General features: G+C 43.3%; 1 protein-coding gene across 2 annotated transcripts; it reads right to left on the bottom strand.

Annotated features, from left to right (window-relative positions):
* Positions 1–9,789: 9,789 nt before the first annotated feature.
* gpr139 (G protein-coupled receptor 139) lies at positions 9,790–19,778 on the bottom strand. 2 transcript variants are annotated; one of them, XM_070923776.1, is made up of 3 exons: positions 19,622–19,778; positions 15,634–15,636; positions 9,790–10,769 (listed from the first exon to the last, which is right to left on the bottom strand). In XM_070923776.1, exons 1-3 carry the CDS (start codon positions 19,767–19,769, stop codon positions 9,790–9,792), a joined length of 1,131 nt encoding a protein of 376 aa, XP_070779877.1. In that variant the 5' UTR covers positions 19,770–19,778. The 2 variants fall into 2 exon arrangements, with proteins under 2 accessions (XP_070779877.1, XP_070779878.1); XM_070923777.1 differs by lacking the exon at positions 15,634–15,636 and having other exon boundaries at positions 19,622–19,775.
* Between the last annotated feature and the right edge of the window lie 1,482 nt (positions 19,779–21,260).

Consider the following 21,260-nt stretch of genomic DNA (forward strand, 5'->3'; position numbering starts at 1 on the left):
GAGGAGCAGTTGTCATTAAAGGAAGGTGATGGTTTAGTAATACACCCTCATCTATTATTTGCTGCAGCTTTGTGCGAGTCTGACCTGAAGGAGACCTTTGGACTGGAGGAAGAGGAGGGGGGAGATGGAAAGTAAAGAGAGGGGATGAATAAGGCTGGCAAGAGGAGTTCCTCTGTCTCATTAAACCTGCGGCCATCCTTTTGTATTTTCCATCACTTCACAATGTGTCCCTGAGGAAAGCAGGGAGAGTCTCAGCTTTAACGTCAGCTACTGCACTCGCTCATTAAACCTTGTTTGATTGTTTTGAACTGAGGTGAGGAATTCGTGCAGCAGTGTGTGTTTTGTGCAGGAAAAAGAGCTCAGGATCTGTCACATTTCATGGTGGTTTCTAGGCGTTCTTACAGCGCACCACATGGTAGAAAATCCTCTGATCACTAAACAAATCTTTTGTGATGCAAACATTAACAAATTTGTCAGGTGCATGTGCATAATATCTCACCCACACAATCGCACAAATGCACAGACAAAAACGCACGCGTCAACTTCACAGGTGATCTTTTGTGTCCGTAGTTGTTTGGACTTGCAGATTGTTTTTTGATGCTCTAACCACCCTGAATTAAGCACTACTCCAACATCAAGGTGATGTGGTTAGCTAGATGAAAGCAGAGGGGGTTGCACGGCAGGTAATACATTAAACAGGCAGGTATTCACAGCCACTGGCGAGGCAGCTGGGGAGAAGGACGAGGTGTGATGAAAGGGGGATTAGCATGGATTCATCATCCCTCTATCACAGGAAAGCCATGAGTGCTACATGAAGCTACCCTGCGATTGTCAGGGGAGGAGCTCAGCAGGTTTGTTTGTTTGTTGAAGTAGCACAAAGGTGTTTTTCTACCTGTTTTCTCAAATTAATTGAATAGAACTTCTGTTTGTTTAAAACTCCACAAGGCACCATCAAAATAAATGTTGTAACTTGTGTGTAAGAAAATAGGTTTTCAGGAGCTTTAAGGTTGGAAAATCATCTTATTTCACACTCTTTGACATCATCACACACTTTATCTATTCTGTATCTGCTCTTTATTGAAGCTATATGATGTTTACATTGAGTGAAATATTCTTTGGAAACTTTGAGATCCCCACTAGAATAAAAATAAAATATATTTCTGTGGGATTGAACCATGTTTGACTGCACAGCAGGAGTTTGGGGTTTAACAGGATTTTGCGCTTTAACTCCTGGAACAACACTGAAAGAAGCCTGTTTGCCTGTGCCACTTCAATCCACAGTGTCCCTGAATACAAACCTCTGGTTAAAGAGCTGCTTTGACGCTTCATCACCCCAGAGTATAATTTTGTCACTCTGAAGGCGTGATTTTCCACCAGCTGCAGTCCTAGGCAGAAAGAGGCTCAGGTGTGACACACTTGTGACTGTAATTTTATATTTTTGTTCCTAACGTCTCCTGCCGTATCAGTCAATGATCTGCGCATGCTGAGTCTTGCTTGAAAATCAATTGTTGGTAATATTTCTGCACTTTTCTGTGTGAGGAACTTGAACCTCATCAGTTGAGTCACAAGACAGAGTGCTGCCCTTTTTATGTTGTATCTCATTTATGTATTTATTTGTTTCCAATCTCAAACACTTGGTCTGACTATACAAAAGATGATAGCAGTTATTGCTCAGTAAAGAAGATGGAGTTGAGTATTTAGGAGAGAGCCTGGAGCAGTTGTAGACACAGTCACCTACATCACAGACAGATACAGGGCGGACATAACAACAATATAATGCAATCCAATACAACAGCTCTGCAATGAAATCAACCTTTTGTGAAGAAAATATCAGGAACACCAATGTGCTGGAACCCCTACGTGTTAATATTTGCATTGTAGTAGTTTTTGCAGGGTCATTGTATTAGATTGCATTACATTACACAGGCGGTTATAGTGTCCACCTCTTTGTAGATATACCATATTTCACATTAGCAGTTTGTGATTTAAACACTCCTCATAATGCCTCCTCAAGGTTGAGTGGATGCACCATTAAAAGCAAGTGCAGACGGGCTGAGCTCATGCTGAAAAAACACAAAGCTAAAAAGTGTTTCATCTGCAACTGAAGGATCTTGTGCCGCAGTAAAGTCTGCAAGAGCAAATTATTTTGCCCCGGCATATAAATGATAATCATCGTAATCCTGGAACTTTATTTGAATCCATAAATTGTCTTAAAAATATCCTCTCTGGCTTCTGCTCAGACTCCATTTTAAAAGTTCTTTGCTGAAGATCCATTAAGGAAATTTGTGATGTTACGGTAGCATGAAATCAAATAACTGTGATGTAATGCGAAAGGCTTGCTAGCACTTCTCATCTCACTAAGAATCGAGGGGTCTTTATGGACCTGCAGGTTTGCAGCTTCATGAGGGTAAAAGTCAAGCCTCAGAGCTATCAAACAGACAAGAGTACAGAGGATTTTTTTGGCGGGTAATTAGAGGCTCCTAAATGGCTTGTATCACATCTTACACACACACAGATAGTTTTCTGTCAACATGGGAAGCTCTGATCTAGATCCAGATCCTCGGCTAATATCACTACAGCTCAGGAAAACATGACTTACTCATCACAGAAAAAAAAGAAGAAGACAGGAGAAAACTACTGTCCCTACTGTTAAAACGTGGCCAGACGACTTAATTAATACCCTACATTTATAGAAGATATGACATTCTTTTAAAACACAAGCTCTCTTAATAGATCTTTTTCACAGCAGACATTTTGTCTAAGAACATTAATGATGGCTCTGTTGTATTCAAGTGTCCCTGTAAAGCACAACATGTACAATACCAGGACCCTGAAACTGAAGCAGCTAAATGGAATTCAGCCATCATTAATCTTAATTTGACAACCCCCTAATTAAGAACTGTGCTGCTTGAAAATAGAAGACAATTTATATTTTCACAGCACCATATGAATATGATACAGAAATATGAGTGAGAGATAGACAGCGAAACAGGGTGAAACAGGGTGACAGGATGTGATTATTTTAAACTTTTTGTCGTCACTTACTGATTGGATGTCAGCGGATACATTTGAAACAGATCTTTTAGTTCATGTTGAATTGAGCAGGAACTGAATCGATGTTATCTGTATGAGAGTAAAGCTGCAAGAAGAGCAGTTCTAGTGTTTAGTTGGAGTAAAAATCTGCATAATATTGTCCCTACATTGCATGATTTATAGTCCCTGCTTTGGGTATTGGCAGACATATATAATAAAAAGCCTTGACTTGATTTAGAAATGTTCTATTCTCGCAGTGACGCTCAGAGGATGTAATATTTTTACATACTCTTTTACATCTTTTATTCACGTTTTTTTTTTTTCTTTCACTCCAAAATGCACACACCAGCCCGAGGTCCAAAATAAATAAATAAGTACATCTTTGCATGTGCGCACACACACACTCACAATCAGCAGCAGCACAATCACAGCAGTCGCGGACAGGCTCATCCATCTTTATCACTGCAGCAACACACTCGTAAGACCTGGCAGTAAGCACACACACACACACATGAAGACATACACACGCCCTCTGTTTTCTTCCCGTCTTTCTCTCTTCATTCTTTCATTTTCTCTCCTCGTGTGCTGCATAAGCTTCACATGAGGGCTGACAGGACATTCATCAGATAGACCTATTTTATATCACAGTGTGGATGAAAAGCACGGTGACCTCAGCTTAGACGATGTTGATTTATTGAAAGGGGCCAGTCGCAGGTTGTCTCAGTGAAACAGACACAGCGATCCTTTTGTTCAGCTGCTGGTGACTTGTATTGTTTATGCAGGGAAATGTCAGTTAACAGTGAGCTGTTTTTGGCAGGAGTGGGTTTTTGTGTGTGTGTGTGTGTGTGTGTGAGTGAAAGAGGTGTTAATTGGCTTGTCGTGAGCTCTGTGTGTTGGCGATTGGTAGACTGTGAACATGAGCATGACTGTGATTGGCTGATTGTAACCAGGGGGAGTTTAAAAGCTGAAACACTTGTGTTGCTTTAACTCCAATATTACTCCAATTATAGATTAATAAAATAGCATTCTGGTGTTTGTGTGTGTGTGGAGAGAGAGTTTATTCTCATGTGCACTTTTCTCCGTTTCTCACTTATCCTGAAGTTGACAGGGGCAAAGTGTTGGTTGAGCTGTCAAGACTTTAATTGGGCACACACACACACACACACACACACACACACACACACACACACACACACACACACACACACGGCTGAATCCCTCCTTTCTCTCTGAGCTTGTGATTATCACCTGGATTGTTACAGTTGAGCTGGTGCTATGGAACAACAAATCCCTGTTTGCCACTGCATTGTACAGTGTATCCCCTTGAATTATAACAAACACACATGCTGTGACCACACGGCAGCACACTGGTGGAAGCAACCAGCACTATTGTAAGAGCTCTGCAGTGTGTTTAAGGATGCTTAAAAGTCAGGTCACAGTGCACATGTTGATCATCTATCGACCCTCTGTGTGTGTGTGAGAGTGTGTGTGTGTGTGTGTGTGTGTGTGTGTGTGTGTGTGTGTGTGAATGTCGTCCTCTTCTGTGTTTGTGTGTTTTTGGGGAGTTTTTCCTCATTCGAATCGAGGTTCGAAGGTCAGAGGGTGTTATATGCTGTACAGATTGTAAAGCCCCTTGATGCAAATTGCGATTTGTGATATTGGGCTGTATAAATAGCCAAACAGTTGGGTTTGGATTTGGATTAGCTTTTGCAATGTCAATAAGCAGGAGAGAAATTCTGCCCAAGATGTTTGTACAGCTCATGTGAATATTTTGTTTAGCGGTGGTTAGAAGGTGGCGGTTACTGCCACAGCGAGTGATAAATGGGCTACTATAATCAATATAAAGGGTTTCAGTCAACAGTCAGCAATTTTCCAATGGTTTCCTTGGAAGTTTCCTGGAAATAACTAATGATTTGGTAATAATTATGCAGAAAATAGGAATGTCCTTGAAAAAAAAACCCAAGTCACTATTAATTCATTATCAATATATTATTGGAAGCTTAATGTGCATGTTCAGCTCACCTGCTGTGCACTAACTAAAAGACTCTGAGTACCATTTAAACACTCTTTTTATTATCAAATTACAAGGTTGTTTCCAGAAGATGTCTTAGAAATTAAATCAATCAATAAATTATTGGGAAATTGTTTAGATTTCTGAATCTGGTCCCTGAAATCAAAACATTACCAAATACATTTTATTTAACATTCTCACAATATATATCTTTAAAAAGTGTTCATAAGTATTCAGAAAAGCAAAACATTTTCAAAATTCAACAGTAATAATAATAATAATGAAATGAATGAATAACGAAAAAAAAAATGCTAAATAGAAGTTGCTGAAGTTTACTTTATTTTTTATTTTCCTCATTTCCTTTAAATATGTTTGTGTGTGTGTTTGTATTCAAAATTATGTCAAGACTCTCTTTCTTTGAGCTTAGAGTGTGATCTTACGTGCATAAAAAAAAAGACAGATCATCAGCGGGACTATATCTGAATCCTTAGAGATACTGTACTTTATTTGTTTAATCAAAAATATTGATATCAGCCAATATGTTTCTGCATACTTTCTCACAGCACAGTAATACATACTCTTTATACAGTCAATACATTCATTAGGACAAAAAACTGATTTATGCAAGCCTATAATCACTCCAGTACAATCAAAAAACAGTTTTGAAACACTGCCATGGAGAAAGGTAAAAGACTGCTCAAAAAAGGTTATTGTGTAGAAAATCACAATCAGAAAAATACAACAAAGATGCCAGAAGCGTCATTTGTACATTCATAGATATATCTGTTATAATACTGTGCTGTATGTAATTATATTCATAATGACTGAGTATAAATACATATTTAATTTCATACATTACAGGTCCTATGGCACAAACACTTTTTTAAAGCTTCTTTCTGTCTAACACGGACATTATGTACACACACACACACACATGCACACACATGCACACACACACACACACACACACACACACACACACACACACACACACACACACACACACACACACTCTCACACACACACTGTAGAGTTAAGCAGGTAGAGAGAGAGAGAGAGACGGAGAGGAAGCAGCACAGGACGTGTGAGAGAGAAAATATAATTTTCCCCTCTGATTGATTTATGTTTGGTTATCTTTTTAATATCTGGCTGAAGATATTTTTTTCTTCCTCATAATGGGGAGGATTTCTTGGCATCACCCCCTCCCTCCCCCCACCTCCTCACACACACACCCACTCCCACCTGCTCCCAAGTGCCTCACGTGGGAGATGAAGGGACACCTGCATGTGACACCCCTTCAATTCAAGCCCCCCCCCAACTCGTCCCTTTCGCTTTGCTTTCCCAGCATGCCTGCCTCGTTCCCTGGAGGCCACTGGAACGAGGCGCTGGTTCTCGCACAAATGTCACATTAACATGGCCGAAACACTGGATGGAGTTAACATGTGAAATGAATGTCATGGCAACATTGATCTGGTATGAGCTCCTCGGGCTGAAGCCCTAATCATTTTTTGTGATCTCACTTTCTTAATGGTCGCAGTGTAATCATTAGGCGGTATTGATTAGGAATAAAGCGCAAATTTTAGTGTCTTTACACTAAATGAAATGTAACGCCCTGCTGAGCACGACTTTAACAGACTGGGAGTCAAGGAGCTCACCGAGTGATTACTGGTTATCAACCCGTTTATCTCCATCACATGACCCTCAACATCCACCAGCTTCAGCTCAAGGTCCCTAACCACACGGACCAGTTTTTTGACGAGGAATGAAGGAGCGGTATGCTCATGACTTCAAGGTAATCAGTTAACGAGTAAAAAGGACACTTGTGAAATTAACTTTGAGCGAGTGCATTTGACGCAAAGTGGGAGGAAAGAGGGATGAGTAGGAGGGGTACAGGGTGAGAGAGGTGAGGAGCAAGTGGCAATCTGTGCATCCCTCATTCGCTTTGCAATTTTGAAGAAAATCAATTCGTGGAGGAAGAAAGAAATGGGAATTGAGAGTGGAGGAGCCAGTCATAGCACACCTGAACTAAAAAAGAGTTTGGAAGTTGGAGAATCATGTTTACTCTGGTTAAAGTAATCTTTGATGGGAAAAGAAATTGGAGAGACTGTCACATAAGCCAACAGTTAGAATCTGTGGAACTACATGAATGTAGCTCTGACTGGACATTTTTTACAGTAGTTTTTAACAGTTTTACAATTTAGCTTTGTAGTTTAATTCCTGTTTGATTGAATTATTCACCAATTGTTGGCCCTTAACCTACTTCTGAAGTGAAGGGATGGCAGTCTTAAAGGATCAAAACACCAACAACACGGGACGTCTTCATAGTGTTGGTTCAAGCCCTTAAATGTTTTAAATATCTATGATTTGTGTGTTTCTTTGATTTTGTTCATTGTTTTTTAGCATTAGGGTTAGTATGGCACACTTACCGAACCAAAGGGCAAATTCTGACGTCCTCTATACTAATTACTTCTTTCAGTGGGAAAAATATTGTATCACCTACATCCATCATGAGGCGCTCCTTACCTCTCTAACAGCCCAGAAATTTGATTGGTCTAAAACCGCATGAGCATTTACTACTACCAGGCTCAAGTTGTACGGGATGAAAGGTACGGTTATATGACTGCAGAGTTGACCGTGAGGGTTAAAAATACTGTGAATTGACAAGAACACTTATACTCAATCTTTAAGAAATCTCAGTGTTATCCAATTATAAAACCAGAAAACAAGGATAAACATGTGAAAAATGCCTGTAATAATAATCTATTGTATTTCAAAGCTGGTTTAGATAATAATAATTTAGATAAAACTGGTATGTTTAAACAGGATGTTCACTCGTGGTCCTCGCACTAAAGGACTCTGTTGTTAAACCATGTCTTGCCAAGTCCCAAAATCTCAGCAATGAAGTTGATGAGTTTAATGTTATAACTGACTTTAATAATGGCCAAAAGTATGAAACCCTTGCCCTGATTTTCAGCTGCAGCCAGTAGCAGTTGCTATGGTGAGAGAAAGAGCGACGACTCACCTGCAGTCACCCCCTGAAGTGTCTCAGACGTTTGAGTGTCAAACAAGAGTTTGGAGGGCACGACTTTATCAGCTATGACAGACACTCCTAACATTCGTCAGATTTAAAGCCTTACCCATTTAAAAAAAGGCCTGATGTGTCTGAGCCCTCCAGGCAGGTATTAGCAGAAGTCTGCCCTTTGGCACAGCTTCATTCTCGCTTGATAGATGAACACTGCTAATGCCCCAAGGTGTCTGGAGAAAAGATGTGCATTGATCTCAGTGTGCTCCTTCTGTGGACAATACAGTACACTGTGTGTGTGTGTGTTCACATTTATGGTTTGTTACCGGGCAGGACTCAGGCAGCACTGAGACAGAGTTGATGTACGTGACTGTGTTTCGGTGTACAATGTTACTGAACTGCCATCAGCCGGCAGCTGAATGAGCAGAGCTGAAATGTGTCACTGCGGCCCTGGGACCAAATTCACTGCTGCATCATGGGACAGAAAACCTTGAATGGGGGAAAACAAACTGAGGGGAAGGAGAGCAGATTGTTCTGTCCTCTCTCTCTCTCTCTATATATTTTTTTTTTCTCTCATTCGCTTAGAAAGCTAAAGGGTTAAAGAGATGTTCAGTTACATTCATTATATTCATCCAGATAATGGCTAACAGTAAGTCATCAAGAACCATTAATACTTAATAGAGGACTATCTACTAATAGCAGAAATTTCCTCTTCCTAATATTGGAAATGTGATTACTAGATTAATGACACCTTGGAGCCAAACTGAGCCCAAGTCATTTTTTTGTCTTGTATTTTTGTGAAGCTACAATAACAGTCAAGTCTACCATTAATACATATTTAACCAACAATAAGCAGAGAGTCTACTCATCCTACGACAATCTGTGAGCTTGGATGTGGGATAGCTTGTTCGTCCATAGCGAGCGCCGACTTGTAGGTGACCTGCACTGCTAGGATGAACTCAGCACACACACACACACACACACACACACGAGGACAGTCTTGGGGGGGCTGTTCATTTTATAAAAGCCCAAATTAACATGCCTTTGAGACTCCTCTGCATATTAAACTGGAAATGACAGCGCTGTTTTACATTGCTTGAGAGACAGTCAGAACTGCGGGCAGTGGACACACCGTCGGTGGCTCTGCCTGAGTGAATCACCCCTCGAGGTGAAATGTTTAGAGCCCAGACTCTGACTGGATCTCTGCTTCCTGGAAATGACTCCCATCGGACAAAGACGCAGCTGTTCAAAGCTCCTCACCGTTGGCGGCAGCGTGCAACAGAGAGCGTCCATAAAGACACCAATGTCACCAGGCATTTGATGCTTCATCAAGGATTCATCTAGTTGCCAGTTTATACGTTAGCGCTGTCGCAAACGGTGGCTCATAAACGTCAGTGATAGATGGTGGTGATATCCCTTCATCAGTCTGTGAGTCTGGAGTCACTCAAGCAGTCACTTACAGTGGCTTTATTTTTTTTTGCATGGAGGAAACAACATGCTGCTCGCTGCTTTGTGAATACTGTGAATACCTGCTGTTTGCTTTTCCACCTTGCTAGCCTGCCACTTTGTTATCGCTCAAAGCTAGCTAAACTGTCACCTCTGTGCTCTCTGGGCGTGTTGACATTTCCAAGCCTCAAAGAGTCCCATGCGGGCAAAAATGGTCACCAAGGAGACAAAGCCTGAATATCCTCCCCAACGATTGAGGGTGGGGGCGGCTGAGGACTCAAGAGGAAATACAAATGGGCTTTCCATTTTTGTCATACTGGTACACCAACATCTTGATGCAGTGGGAGTTGGCTGGTGAGATCCAGGGGCTGCTTGTGATGGAGAAGTTGTGGCTGGCGTAGAACGGCGGCGGCTGCTTCCGGCAGTGGACCAGGGCTCGCAGCACGTTGGCCGCCATGCCCCGGAAACGCTTACTGATGAAGCAGTAGAGGAAGAAGTTGACGCCGGTGTTGAGCAACGCTAGCATGTTCGCCAGATCAGTGAGCATGTGGAGCAGTCGGCCGGCACCTTGTGAGGCTGGAGGAGGGGAGTAGAAGTGGTAGAGGATCATGAGGGTACGCGGTGCCCACAGGACGGCGAAAATGGAGGTGATGGCGAGGAGAATGGCGGTGGTCTTGCCGGTAGAGTAGCCACGCAGGCGGAAACAGCTGCGGCGTCTGCGCAGCTTGCGAACGATGACGGCGTTGAGGGAGAAGAAGACAGTGCAGGGGAGGAGGTAGACGGTGGCGCAGTGGGCCCACACCAGGACATGCTGGGCCACGGTTCTCCTGTTGCCCTCCCCTCCACCACCACTGCCCACCCCAGGCAGACTGTGCCACAGCTCGGGCCACCAGTAATAAGGAGCTGCAGAGATCAAGCACCCAATATACACGGCAAATATCACCCTTCGTGTGCGGGCTGGGTAAGAGACCGTATGGTAGCGCAGCGGGTGGCAAACAGCGATGTAACGGTCAATGGTGAGAGGCACGGTGATCCAGATGGACGTGTGGATGGAGGAGAACTCCAGAACCTGCACTGCGTTGTTTAGTGACGGAGGCAGCGGCGTGCCCAAGATAAAGTCCTCCAATATGAAATCGACAAAAACAATGAGGAGCAGGACCAGGATGTCGGCGGCTGCCAGAGCCAGGAGATAGTTGTAGGAGGACTTCTGACGACGCAGCACCAGCTGGGACAGGATGACCACGGTCAGGATGTTAGCTAGGAGGAGGATGGAGGGGAGGAAGGTGATTGAACGTAGATGGAGGAGGAAATAGGTAAATGATGGGACAGGAAAAAAAGTATGATGAGATTGGAAAAGAAATGGGCACAGGTTAGGGCAGGGAAGGAAACAGAAAGAAAATGAGTGTTAGTGGGCAGGCAATTGAAAAGGGGCAACACTCACCCAGCCAACACACACAACTGCACTAACACAAACACACAATACAATATACAAACACAAAGATTAGGACAAAAAATATTTAAATTATGCGGAAAATGTTCAGCGGCATCGACAGCACCACCATAACTACCAAGCATCACATTTTCTTTCAGTTCCAGTCTGCTGTGTGCAAAATCGAATCTGTTATCATCCCCAGTCAGTCAGTATTTACCATGTTCAACCAGCTCCCCTACTCTGTAATCCTTCCCCTGTTTATTGCCCCCCCTCCCCCCATTCATCTACACCTGCTGTGTAATTTCAGCAGCACCTGCCTTTGCCTTTGGCCAAATTGTTAGCAATAGTAAAGCCTCAACAAAAACAGGAAGGCAACGTGCAGCATCACAGCATTGGCAATCTGCTGAGTTCACTACTGCTTGCCGCCGGCAATATAGCTCCTAAAACAAAGCACAAGGACGCCCCATCTCTCCCAGTCTGCCCCTCTTTTTCAATCTTTGCTCCTCATCCCCAACATTTATTTACCATCATAGCTTCTCTTCCATGATGCCAAATTAAATGTTTCCCTCACCACCTTCTGTTTATTTATTCCAACTCTGTCGCTTTCTTTCTCAGGACAGTTAAATAGCCCAGGAGGGGGACAGGCTGCTCTCTCGTTTTGTACTAAAAAGAACGTGGACACAGAGGCCTGGATGTGATTTATCCCACTGTTGCTTTTACCAAAGCATGACCTCTGTGCGCCTGCATCAGACAGGAGGAGCACAGCTTTCTGCCTCTCACATGGAACTGCAGTTCGGCAATTGAATTGAACAGGCTCATTATACGTCTCTTTTCTTTGTTGTCCTATACTGTTCCCTGTTTCTCCGACCTGTCATGGTATTTCATGAAAGTAATCTTGAAAAAGCCTCTATTTGTTAAGGGAGACACTAGTGTGCTAACGCTCGCACATTAAGAACATTCAATACATGTCATGTGTGACATGAGGTGTAAAATTCAGAGGCATTATTTGAGAAAATCAATACTTTTCCAATTCATCCAAAGATTCCTATTTCACGCTGTACTTGGTCAATTACCTAAAACTAACAATGAAATACACACAATAATGTATCCATCTTTAACTGTTGCTAACCAACCCCATTTAGTGAAACAAGCTGGTGCAGCACGAAGCCATGTCCAATCTGTTCCCTCAGACGAAGATGCCTCTGACATTGATTTGCATCGCAGCATCAGTGAGACATCAATGCACTTAGCAGCCGTCACTGTCCATACAGTGTGTAAGTGTGTGTGTGTGTGTGTGTGTGTGTGTGTGTGTTCTGTGGTCCTGTCCCCCTCTGCAGTAATAGATCTGGGATTGGATTAAATATGGCAGCTTTGAGTCTGGTACATCACACTTCACAGCCTCAGCCACTATCAGCTGATTACATATTACAAAGCCGGCTCCAGATAATGACTAAAGATGTCCTTGCCAGACTGGAGGATGTGCAGCAGAAGACACGCACACACACACACACAGATCATTAAGGATGCACCAATACATTAACATTCAATCTATCAATAACCGTGAATGAGATGTCAAAGCAGTTTACAAGGCTCAACAAGCCAATATATGTGTACATGTAGGGCTGCTGGATTACACCACACCCCCCACCATCACAGCCCCCCCCCCCCCCCCGCTTGTACACTGCACTAACCTCTGCACAGGCAAGTTAAATTGCTTTCATGTTGAATCTTGACTGTGTTATTGATTCTTTGGTTTCAGCGACTGGTCATCCACTTTCTGTCTGTTTGTTCTCTTCTGGTTGTCAGTTTGGTCCTCGATCACAGCAAGTTAATCCAGAATACGTTCAATGTTAGGTTAACCTTGGACTCAAGGATATGGATCTTCACAATAAACATGTTTTTAATAACCCTCAGTGTAATAACTGCAGGTTGAAGAATATCTTTTTTAGCTCAGTCAAAGTGTACAGAACAAATCTAAATTCAGATGTGGGGTCATAATGGGGTCATTTCAAAGAGATATTAAAGTCACCATGTTTGAGAGGAGACCAAGGTGACGTGTATCACTGTATATTGGTTTGAGCTTATGAAAGAAACATCATTTACACGATACCATCCGAGCACTGTTACAAGTGAAACATTATTCACTTGTTAAAATTTCAGAGTTGATCAACTGAATATCTTCGGGTTTCTTTTAAGAATTAGTCAGACGAAATAAGCTATTTGAAGATATCATGTTGGCCTTTGAGAAACAATTATTGGTACAGTTCATGTTCTGACAATTTCCAGAGAAGAACTATTAATCAAGAAAATGATTGATTGTTACTTGCAGCCCTTCTGTTTTCTTGCATGTGCAACTCTCTCATCTGCTGCTCATCTGTTGAGCTACTTAATTGTATGTTGTTTTATTGTTTCTTCGTTTGACCTGCTGCTTGTCTCATCTCTTTTGTCTTTGTCTGGTCATACTGACTCTTAGTATGGGTCATTTGCCATATAGCTGTCAGTGTGTACTGCACATACACCTGCAGCCTGGTTTAAGAGGAGGCATATTATCAGTGTCTGTGTTTTTTCTACCAGGAAAAATGTTTGCTGCTAAGCTCTGAGCTGCTCTAAAATTTCCTGATGGAGACCCATTACAAATCCTGCACAATGTACCTCACCTTTAATTTATCGCCTCACTTTCTCTATTGTCGATTCTCTCACTTTCCCTCTTTTTCTTTCCACATCCAGCTGAACAGAGAGGATTGACACGAAATGGAAACAGTGAGGCGTTGACTGACTGGGTATTATTCTGTTTGGGCTCCCCGGTGAGACAGGGCCTTCTATAGACAAACAAAAGGGATCCGTGGCGAGCTTGACATTTCCATTTAGCTCAAGCCAGCTTGCACTGGATTGTCCATTCATTGCAATTGACTCCTGCTCTTTATGTTGTCTCAGGGGCTAGGAAGAGAGGGAGGGGGGGAGCGGATGGAACCGGATGGATCTGCTCGCCACTCTGCTGGTATGAGGTGGCACATGCAGGGCTCAGGTCTCAGCGGGGACGGGGACAGACGAGATGGAGGGATGCGCACACAGAACAGAGACACATACACAGAGGCGTCCATGCTTGCATATGGAGACATGTGCATGTCATGCCTGGACTCACGGACACTCAGGCGGAGACACATGCAGAACGTCCCCCATCTTTTCCTTTTTCTCTTTGCAGTGAGAAAAAAAAAGTGTCTCCTGCTGAGAGGGGATTAGAATGACCTGTAGGACAGATAATGGGCTGCTGTGTGATTTGCTTGTGTTTGTGTGAGTGTGTTTGCATGGGTGACCCCTTCTGTCTATTTGTGCGGGAGTGCTTTTGTGTCTCCGCTCCCCCTGCTGCTCCTCTAATATAACGAGGGCCATTGACGTTGTTTAGCGGGAAAGGAGAAGGCACAGCGCGCTCCCTGAGGTGTGTAACGAGGCTGACTCATCCCCCCACTAAAGGGACGTGTTCAGACGGGCTGTATAGAGGAGAGCAGCAAGGAGGTGGGAGGAAAGGAAGAGAGACAGAGAGGGGGTGAATATCAAAGCTTGCTTCAAAGGTCACAAGCACTTTGTTCCTGATGACAACCATTTCCCTTTTGTCTTCTCTAAGTGTCAAACCGGACATAAAGCAGGGCGATTCCTTAAATCCCCCTGAACAGAAACCAGGAGCATATCCCTGCTACAAAGCCATACATAGAAGATAAAAATATGATTTTACTGACATGTTTTAAAACCTGAATTCTGTTTAAAATGGAGAGTAAAACCCTGATGTTGCCATGACGTAAAGAATCCTTCTTATTGCTAATTTGCATTAAAAAATGGACTTGTAATGTCATGCAAATGTCGTAATATCGATCAAACACAGTTTATTGTGAGCATAAGCCTGATGTGGGATCTGAGAGTTAATGGAGAAGAAGCTCATGAGAAGAAGAAGGATGCAATAAATAAAACTGCAATATGAGAAAAGGAGAGAAAGAGATCTACTGAAACAGGACATTTAAGTTTAGAGAAAGAGGCCCTACTTGCTGCTAATGATATTGATGCTGCTGCAGTGCTCTGCCACTGCTCGCCTCTACAGCCATTTATTTCACAGACAGGCCACAGTGAGTCAAAGTTTGGTGGAGGTGACTGTCCTTACATCAAGGCTGCTGTCTGCGATGTGGCAAACTCAGCTCATCACGTTTAAAGGGTTCATAAACAATGCAATTATAATGTGCCCTTGGATGCTCTCCAAGTGGTTTTTTTTATTTATGAGGTTTGAAATGAAAGGTGAAAGTTAGTGAGAGTGAGATAGAGAAGTAGAGGAGAGACGGGAAAGAGGGCAAATAGATGGAAGATGAGGAGGAAGATGAAACATTAAACAGATGTCTGGATCACAGCACTACAATCACCCTCACATTGATGTATTACTGGTGTCCAAAGAAAGCCAAGCAACATGCAGGGATTTGGGTTTGTTGTCAGCTGGTCAAACAAAGTTAGCTCTGTCACTGCATCAACAACATCTCTGATTTATGCCTCAAACAACACCTCCCTCCTCTCTTGCCTCCTCTGTCCTCCCGCGCCCTCTCTGGCTCCCCCATAACAAGCCAACATGCTCAACACTTCTCCTGCTCCCTCTCCCTTCCTCTCCTTCCTCAAACTGCAGACTGGAGACAAACCAGAGCTCAAAATCTCAACCTTCTTCCATTTGATTTACTGATGTGTTCACTATCCACCCCCCCCCCCCCCCCCCCCGACTGTCCATGCTATAACACAAACCTTCACATCCTTTCCTCTTCGTTCAGTTTATAGCCCCTAATTTCAAACACCCCTGTTAGAGTGATAGCATCTATTAACAAGCCCCCTTCCCACCACAGGTGCCCGGTCACTGGTGCGGATTGACAGATCAATAGTCCAAACTGAAAATCAATGAGGCGCATCTCTTCATTAAGTAGTGGTTGACACCTGGCCTACACTGCAACGTGGAACAGGGCTGTTAGTGCCGAACATCCACGACCTTTTCCCCTTGGGTGGATGGATAAGTGGGAGTGGGAGGAGATGTTTTCCAACGCACCAGTCACACCGCTGACTGTCGAACAGCCACACATACTGTGAGATGCTTCAAGGAAGAGTAACCTGAGCTGAGGTTTACTCACCGGTTGTAAGCACTGAAAAAGCTAGTTAATAGACGTTTGATTGACGATTATTTTGTTGCACATGCTGTTTCAAACAAGTCCTCCAAGTTAACCGTCAAAAAATCTCATGTAACTCTTGTAACTGCTCTCCAGAAAGACACACAAACATCAACATTTGAAACGTTTGAAAAAGTGAAAGTGGTATCTGATGGTTAAGTTTTGGTTGCATTTGGGCACAAAAACAACTTGGTTATGGTTGGGGAAACATCGTGGTTTTGGTTGAAATAACTCGTCGTCATGGTTACAATAACAACCACTTGGTTTAGGTCAGGGAACGATTGAGGTCATAGCTAAAACAAACATTGACTGTCCGTAGGAGCATGAACAGCCGTCTCCCATGTCAAGTTTTTGTGGCTCCTTGTTTAATGCAGTTGTTTAATGGCACCTGATTGGAGAATTAGCGCCATGAACTGTTTATCTCGATGCGCCCAACTCCTACTATGGATTAGAGAATTTGCATCAAACCTGACTGATGTCGCTCTACTTCCTCCCAACTGACAAAGATTCATATTTCCTTTGTCAACTGATGGTCTTGTTTTTCTTGTCTCAGTGTCTCCAAGGTCAAAAATCAACTTCCTTGCTTGAAAGTGTGCACAGGCTTGTGACTCACTAACATAAGTACAAGTATTTGTTCTTGAGTGTCTCCATTTTATTCTTCTTTCTAACTCTACTCCACTACATTTCAGAGGCCTTTTACTTTCAAGCTACAGTTACTGGTTACTTTGCAGATTACAAATTTGCACACAAAATATATGATCATCTTATGAAACATTGAATCAAAAAATGAAGTAAATGATCTGAATACTTTTATTAAATGGGCTTGCCATCCTAAATCCCTCAACTCTAGATTGATGCTTAAATGTCTTGTAGTTTGACACAGCACTGCAGAGCAATTGAAAGCAACACAAAACTTTTGCATGCACACAGTAATGAGGTTGAAGTAACATGTGAAATGGTGTGTGTTTAATAGAAATGTAAATTTAGCAATCTATGTAAGACAATGTGTTGCTGGTGTGTTGATCAACAGTTTTGGTAAAACTTGTCTTTTATGGGATCCTGATGACTAATTAAATAATCATTATAAATGTCTGCTTATCAAATAGAATACAATAGAATTGAATTTAATCCTCTTAGTGGCTTTGTGCCCTGCTGCACTATCTTGGAGCGCAGGCATTTTATCAACATGAACACATTTGCAAACTGTTTAAATGAAGACATCTTTACAGGGACTTCAAGGCTAAGCAGGCAGGATTTAAAAAGTATGTGTGCGCGTAAAAAGTCTATAAACACCATCATAAAGAAGTGATCGTGTAGAAAAATGCTCAACTCAAACAACAACTCATGAAAGCAGCTTCATTTATATCACACCATCGCTCATCAACCTCCCAGACGGCGACTGTGTCTCGGCAGCGAGCGCTTCGAGACACACTGTACTGTACAAGAAGCAGGCCTGGAGTCCCTGCATGTCAAAGAGTGAGGCAAAGAGCCGACTCCTTCATTGTGCTATTTGCTATGCCAGCACACGTCTGCTCTATCTCAAGCAGTGTGTGTGGTGAGCAGAGAGAAGGAGAGAGAGCGAGTTAGCGATTAATTAAAAGTGTGGCGATTCGTCTCGGCTCCGTCGTCTGTGGCTCCCCCACTCTGGGCTCAAAAGGTGCTACTTCACTGGCTCTGCTGTTATTAATCTCTCTCTCTCTATTACAGCTCTGATCTCTCTATCTCTTAACTCCACTCTTCTTCTTCTTCTGTGTGTCCTTGTCCTCATTGTACCCTAACCCCCCCCCCCCCCCCCCCCCCCCCCCCCAGTTCATCCCGAGCTTTCGGTTCATCATTTCCCGAGGTCAAACAGCAATCATTTTCCGCCACTTGACTTGTGTAATCCCTTTTCTCATCACTGTCCTTCATCTTGCTTTTCCACCCTCAAATCTGTGCTCTTGATGTGACCCCGCCACACTCGACTCTGCCATCAATTCAGACAACTATTGTAAGATTGCATTACACACTCTCAGGTTATTGTTGCTTGGTGATTAAACAAACAGCTTCAATCACATTTGTAAAGACGAGAGTCAGCAGCAGTGGGAATCAAATAAAACTTCAGAGGGCCGCGCAAAATCAACTTTAAGTAGCAGCAGAGGGAATTGCTTGTGTGAGACTTGATTTGCCATCCTGGAGAAAATAATTAGGCGAGATTTGATCAGAAAGAGAGACTTGTACTTTTACAAGACGGCAAATCTGTGGAGCAACTGCAGTCTTGGCACACAAAAGCTTTTCACTTTGCATTGTAGATTTGTTTTGAACCAGAACAGCTTAGGTTGTTGATAGCATCTCACTCGATCTTTATCAAAGGGGAACAGAGCTTAAGGAGATATGTTATGAGACAATACAAGCCACTGGTTGTATTCATCAAAGACATAAACAGTGAGTTCATTTCGCGTTAAATCTCTCAATAAATCTCACTTTAAAATCATGGCATATTTAATACAATCCTGGAATTATCTTTTATATTAATTGACCACAGAATGAGTCCAGCATTTTGGTGATGGGCTGACGCAGAGTGGATGTGTATCTGACAGTCCAGAGGGCTTTCAACATCTGAACCCCAATCTCTGATTAGGCATCAGCACCTTTCCTCTTTCATCTGACCTCCAGGTTTTCTGAGTCACACACACACACACACACACACACACACACACACACACACACATACATACACACACACACACACACACACACACATACATACACACACACACACACAGTCATACACACACACACACACACACATACACACGCACACACACACACACACACGCACACACACACGCACACACACACACACACGCACACACACACGTGTATATGCATACACCACTTTGTCTCCTAGTGTGAGACTAGGTCAGTGCTCATAGATCACACAGTGGGACAGAGGCAGTAAACGGGTCTGACAACGTGAACAGACTAATCAGTCAATGGTAAAGACACAACAAGGATTCATTCAGGTCGTCAAAAGGAGCCATGTAACGCACACTTGTCCCCGAGGTCAAGCCTGAGTCATCACTCACATAACGTCAGGCACACATATATCTATAACTCCAGATTAATAGAAGAAAAAAGGTTCAGTTTCAAGAATCATGTGTAAAGATGTCATGATGCTCTGCACATACAGCTGCTGTTTAAATGATGCTTGAATATTTCCAACTAAAGAAACAAACAAACTCCAGGGAGACACAAGCACAGACGGATGCATGCAAAGTACATACGCATGCAAAAGTGATTGCCACAAGGTCAGAATGACAAATCAACAGTGTGTGTGCAAAGAGTCACACTCTGGAGCAGCTGTGCACGACACGCACTCACTCAAACCTGCAGACAAGAGCACAACAAATCAAGATGCAAAGCATGACTCCTGCAGCCCACCGATGCAGGCTCTAATCACAAATGAACACAGAATGAGACGTGCACACACATGTAAAAAACACACACTCTCTTACCCGGCAGGCCGAGACAGAGCAGGACACTGTAGTAGATGACAGGCAGTGGTCCAAGAGGGCATCCCTGGGCAACCTCAGAGGGATGCTGCCCCGGGCTCCAGGTGCTCCCATTTGGGGAAAATACAGGGAAGATGTGGCTGTGCTCCATGGCCTCTTCCTCGTCCTCTTCCTCAGCTGAGCTCAGTGTCAAGAAGCCTGTCCGCACGAGCAAACCGCCTGGTCGCCGGTTGGGGAGAGAGGGTGCTCTGTCCTTGGGTGCCAATCAGCATGAGTGTGTGTACGCGTGAGTTTGCGCGAGACAGCAAGGTTGAGTGTGTGAGAAGGAGGGAGCAATGGAAGAGATGGAGAGGAGAGAGTGGAGACAACAGATGGAGGTGGGGGGGATGCCAGAGATGATATGTGTTAGTAGGTGACGGAGAGGAAGGAGGCGAGAGGAGCGGAGAGAGAGGGAGGCGCGAAGAGGTGAGTGTGAAGGTAGAAGTGGAGAGGGGAGGATGCTGCCTGAGTGTGTGAGCGAGGGGGAATGAGAGCGATTTGAGAGCGCAGCGGGAGGAGGAGGAGGAGGAGGAAGGAGGAGGAGAGAGGGAGGGAAAGAAGGAAGGAGAGAGGAAGGTAGATGGAGAGGAAGGGCATGCTATAGAGCAGAAGGAGAGGGAGGGTGGCAGGCGGGAGGCTGAGGGATGCTCACAGAGAGAGAAAGAGGGGTAACATGTTCCTGTTTGAGGGCAGCGAACACAAAGAGACAATAAAACTGATGAGGAGACAGATGTGACAGATGAGAAAAGATAAATGGAGGGTTAAGTTGTGTTTGCCCTTGTCATGTTGTCAATGTGTGTCTTTATTGCACAGTGTCTCTGCTGCAAGTGCATATTCACTAACTTGACGATTGCTTTTGACCATTTATCCACAAAGAACGCACGAGCATGTGAATCCAAACATTTGCATATCATAAATCTTACATACAGTATGAATACATGTGATTGGACGTGTGTGTGTGTGTGTGTGTGTGTGTGTGTGTGTGTGTGTGTGTATGGGAGTGGGGGCTGGGACTGGCTGCTCAATCTAATTTGCCATGCAGCGTGAACTGTCTGAATCTCCTGCTAAAATGTGCTAATGAGCACAAGGCTGACACTGAAAAACACACAAGTGTTCCTTCCTAAGAAACACTCCAGGCTCTGGTTTATCAGGGCTGCAACTGACAGTTATTTTCTTCATACATTATTCTGTCAATCTTAGCTGTTTAATTAATACACTTTTATTCCCCAAATATTTTGGCTACAGTAGCCTACATTGCTTTCCCCTTCCTGTGAAGGAAATGCAGCAGAAAACGTTTGGGGGAATACAATAATGGAGAGGACCTCTTCATTCATTTGCTCTTGATGGTCTACAGAATGAAAAAAAAAGACTAAGCTCAAAGTAATGTTTTAAAATTGTTTGTTTAGTCTGTCCAACGGTCAAAAATCCTAGCCTGGCATCGCCAGACCAATTCGCAAATGAAACAAAATGAAAAAAAAAGTCCAATGGTTGAATGTAATTATGTGCATTTACTTAGATACTTAAGTACGATTTTAAGGTACTTGTAGTTTACTTGAGTATTTCCATCTAGTGCTACCTTGCACACAAATCAGAGCAGCTGATT

The sequence above is a fragment of the Enoplosus armatus genome, chromosome 17 (genome assembly GCF_043641665.1).
Source record: "Enoplosus armatus isolate fEnoArm2 chromosome 17, fEnoArm2.hap1, whole genome shotgun sequence".
In the NCBI taxonomy this organism is placed as follows: domain Eukaryota; kingdom Metazoa; phylum Chordata; class Actinopteri; order Centrarchiformes; family Enoplosidae; genus Enoplosus; species Enoplosus armatus.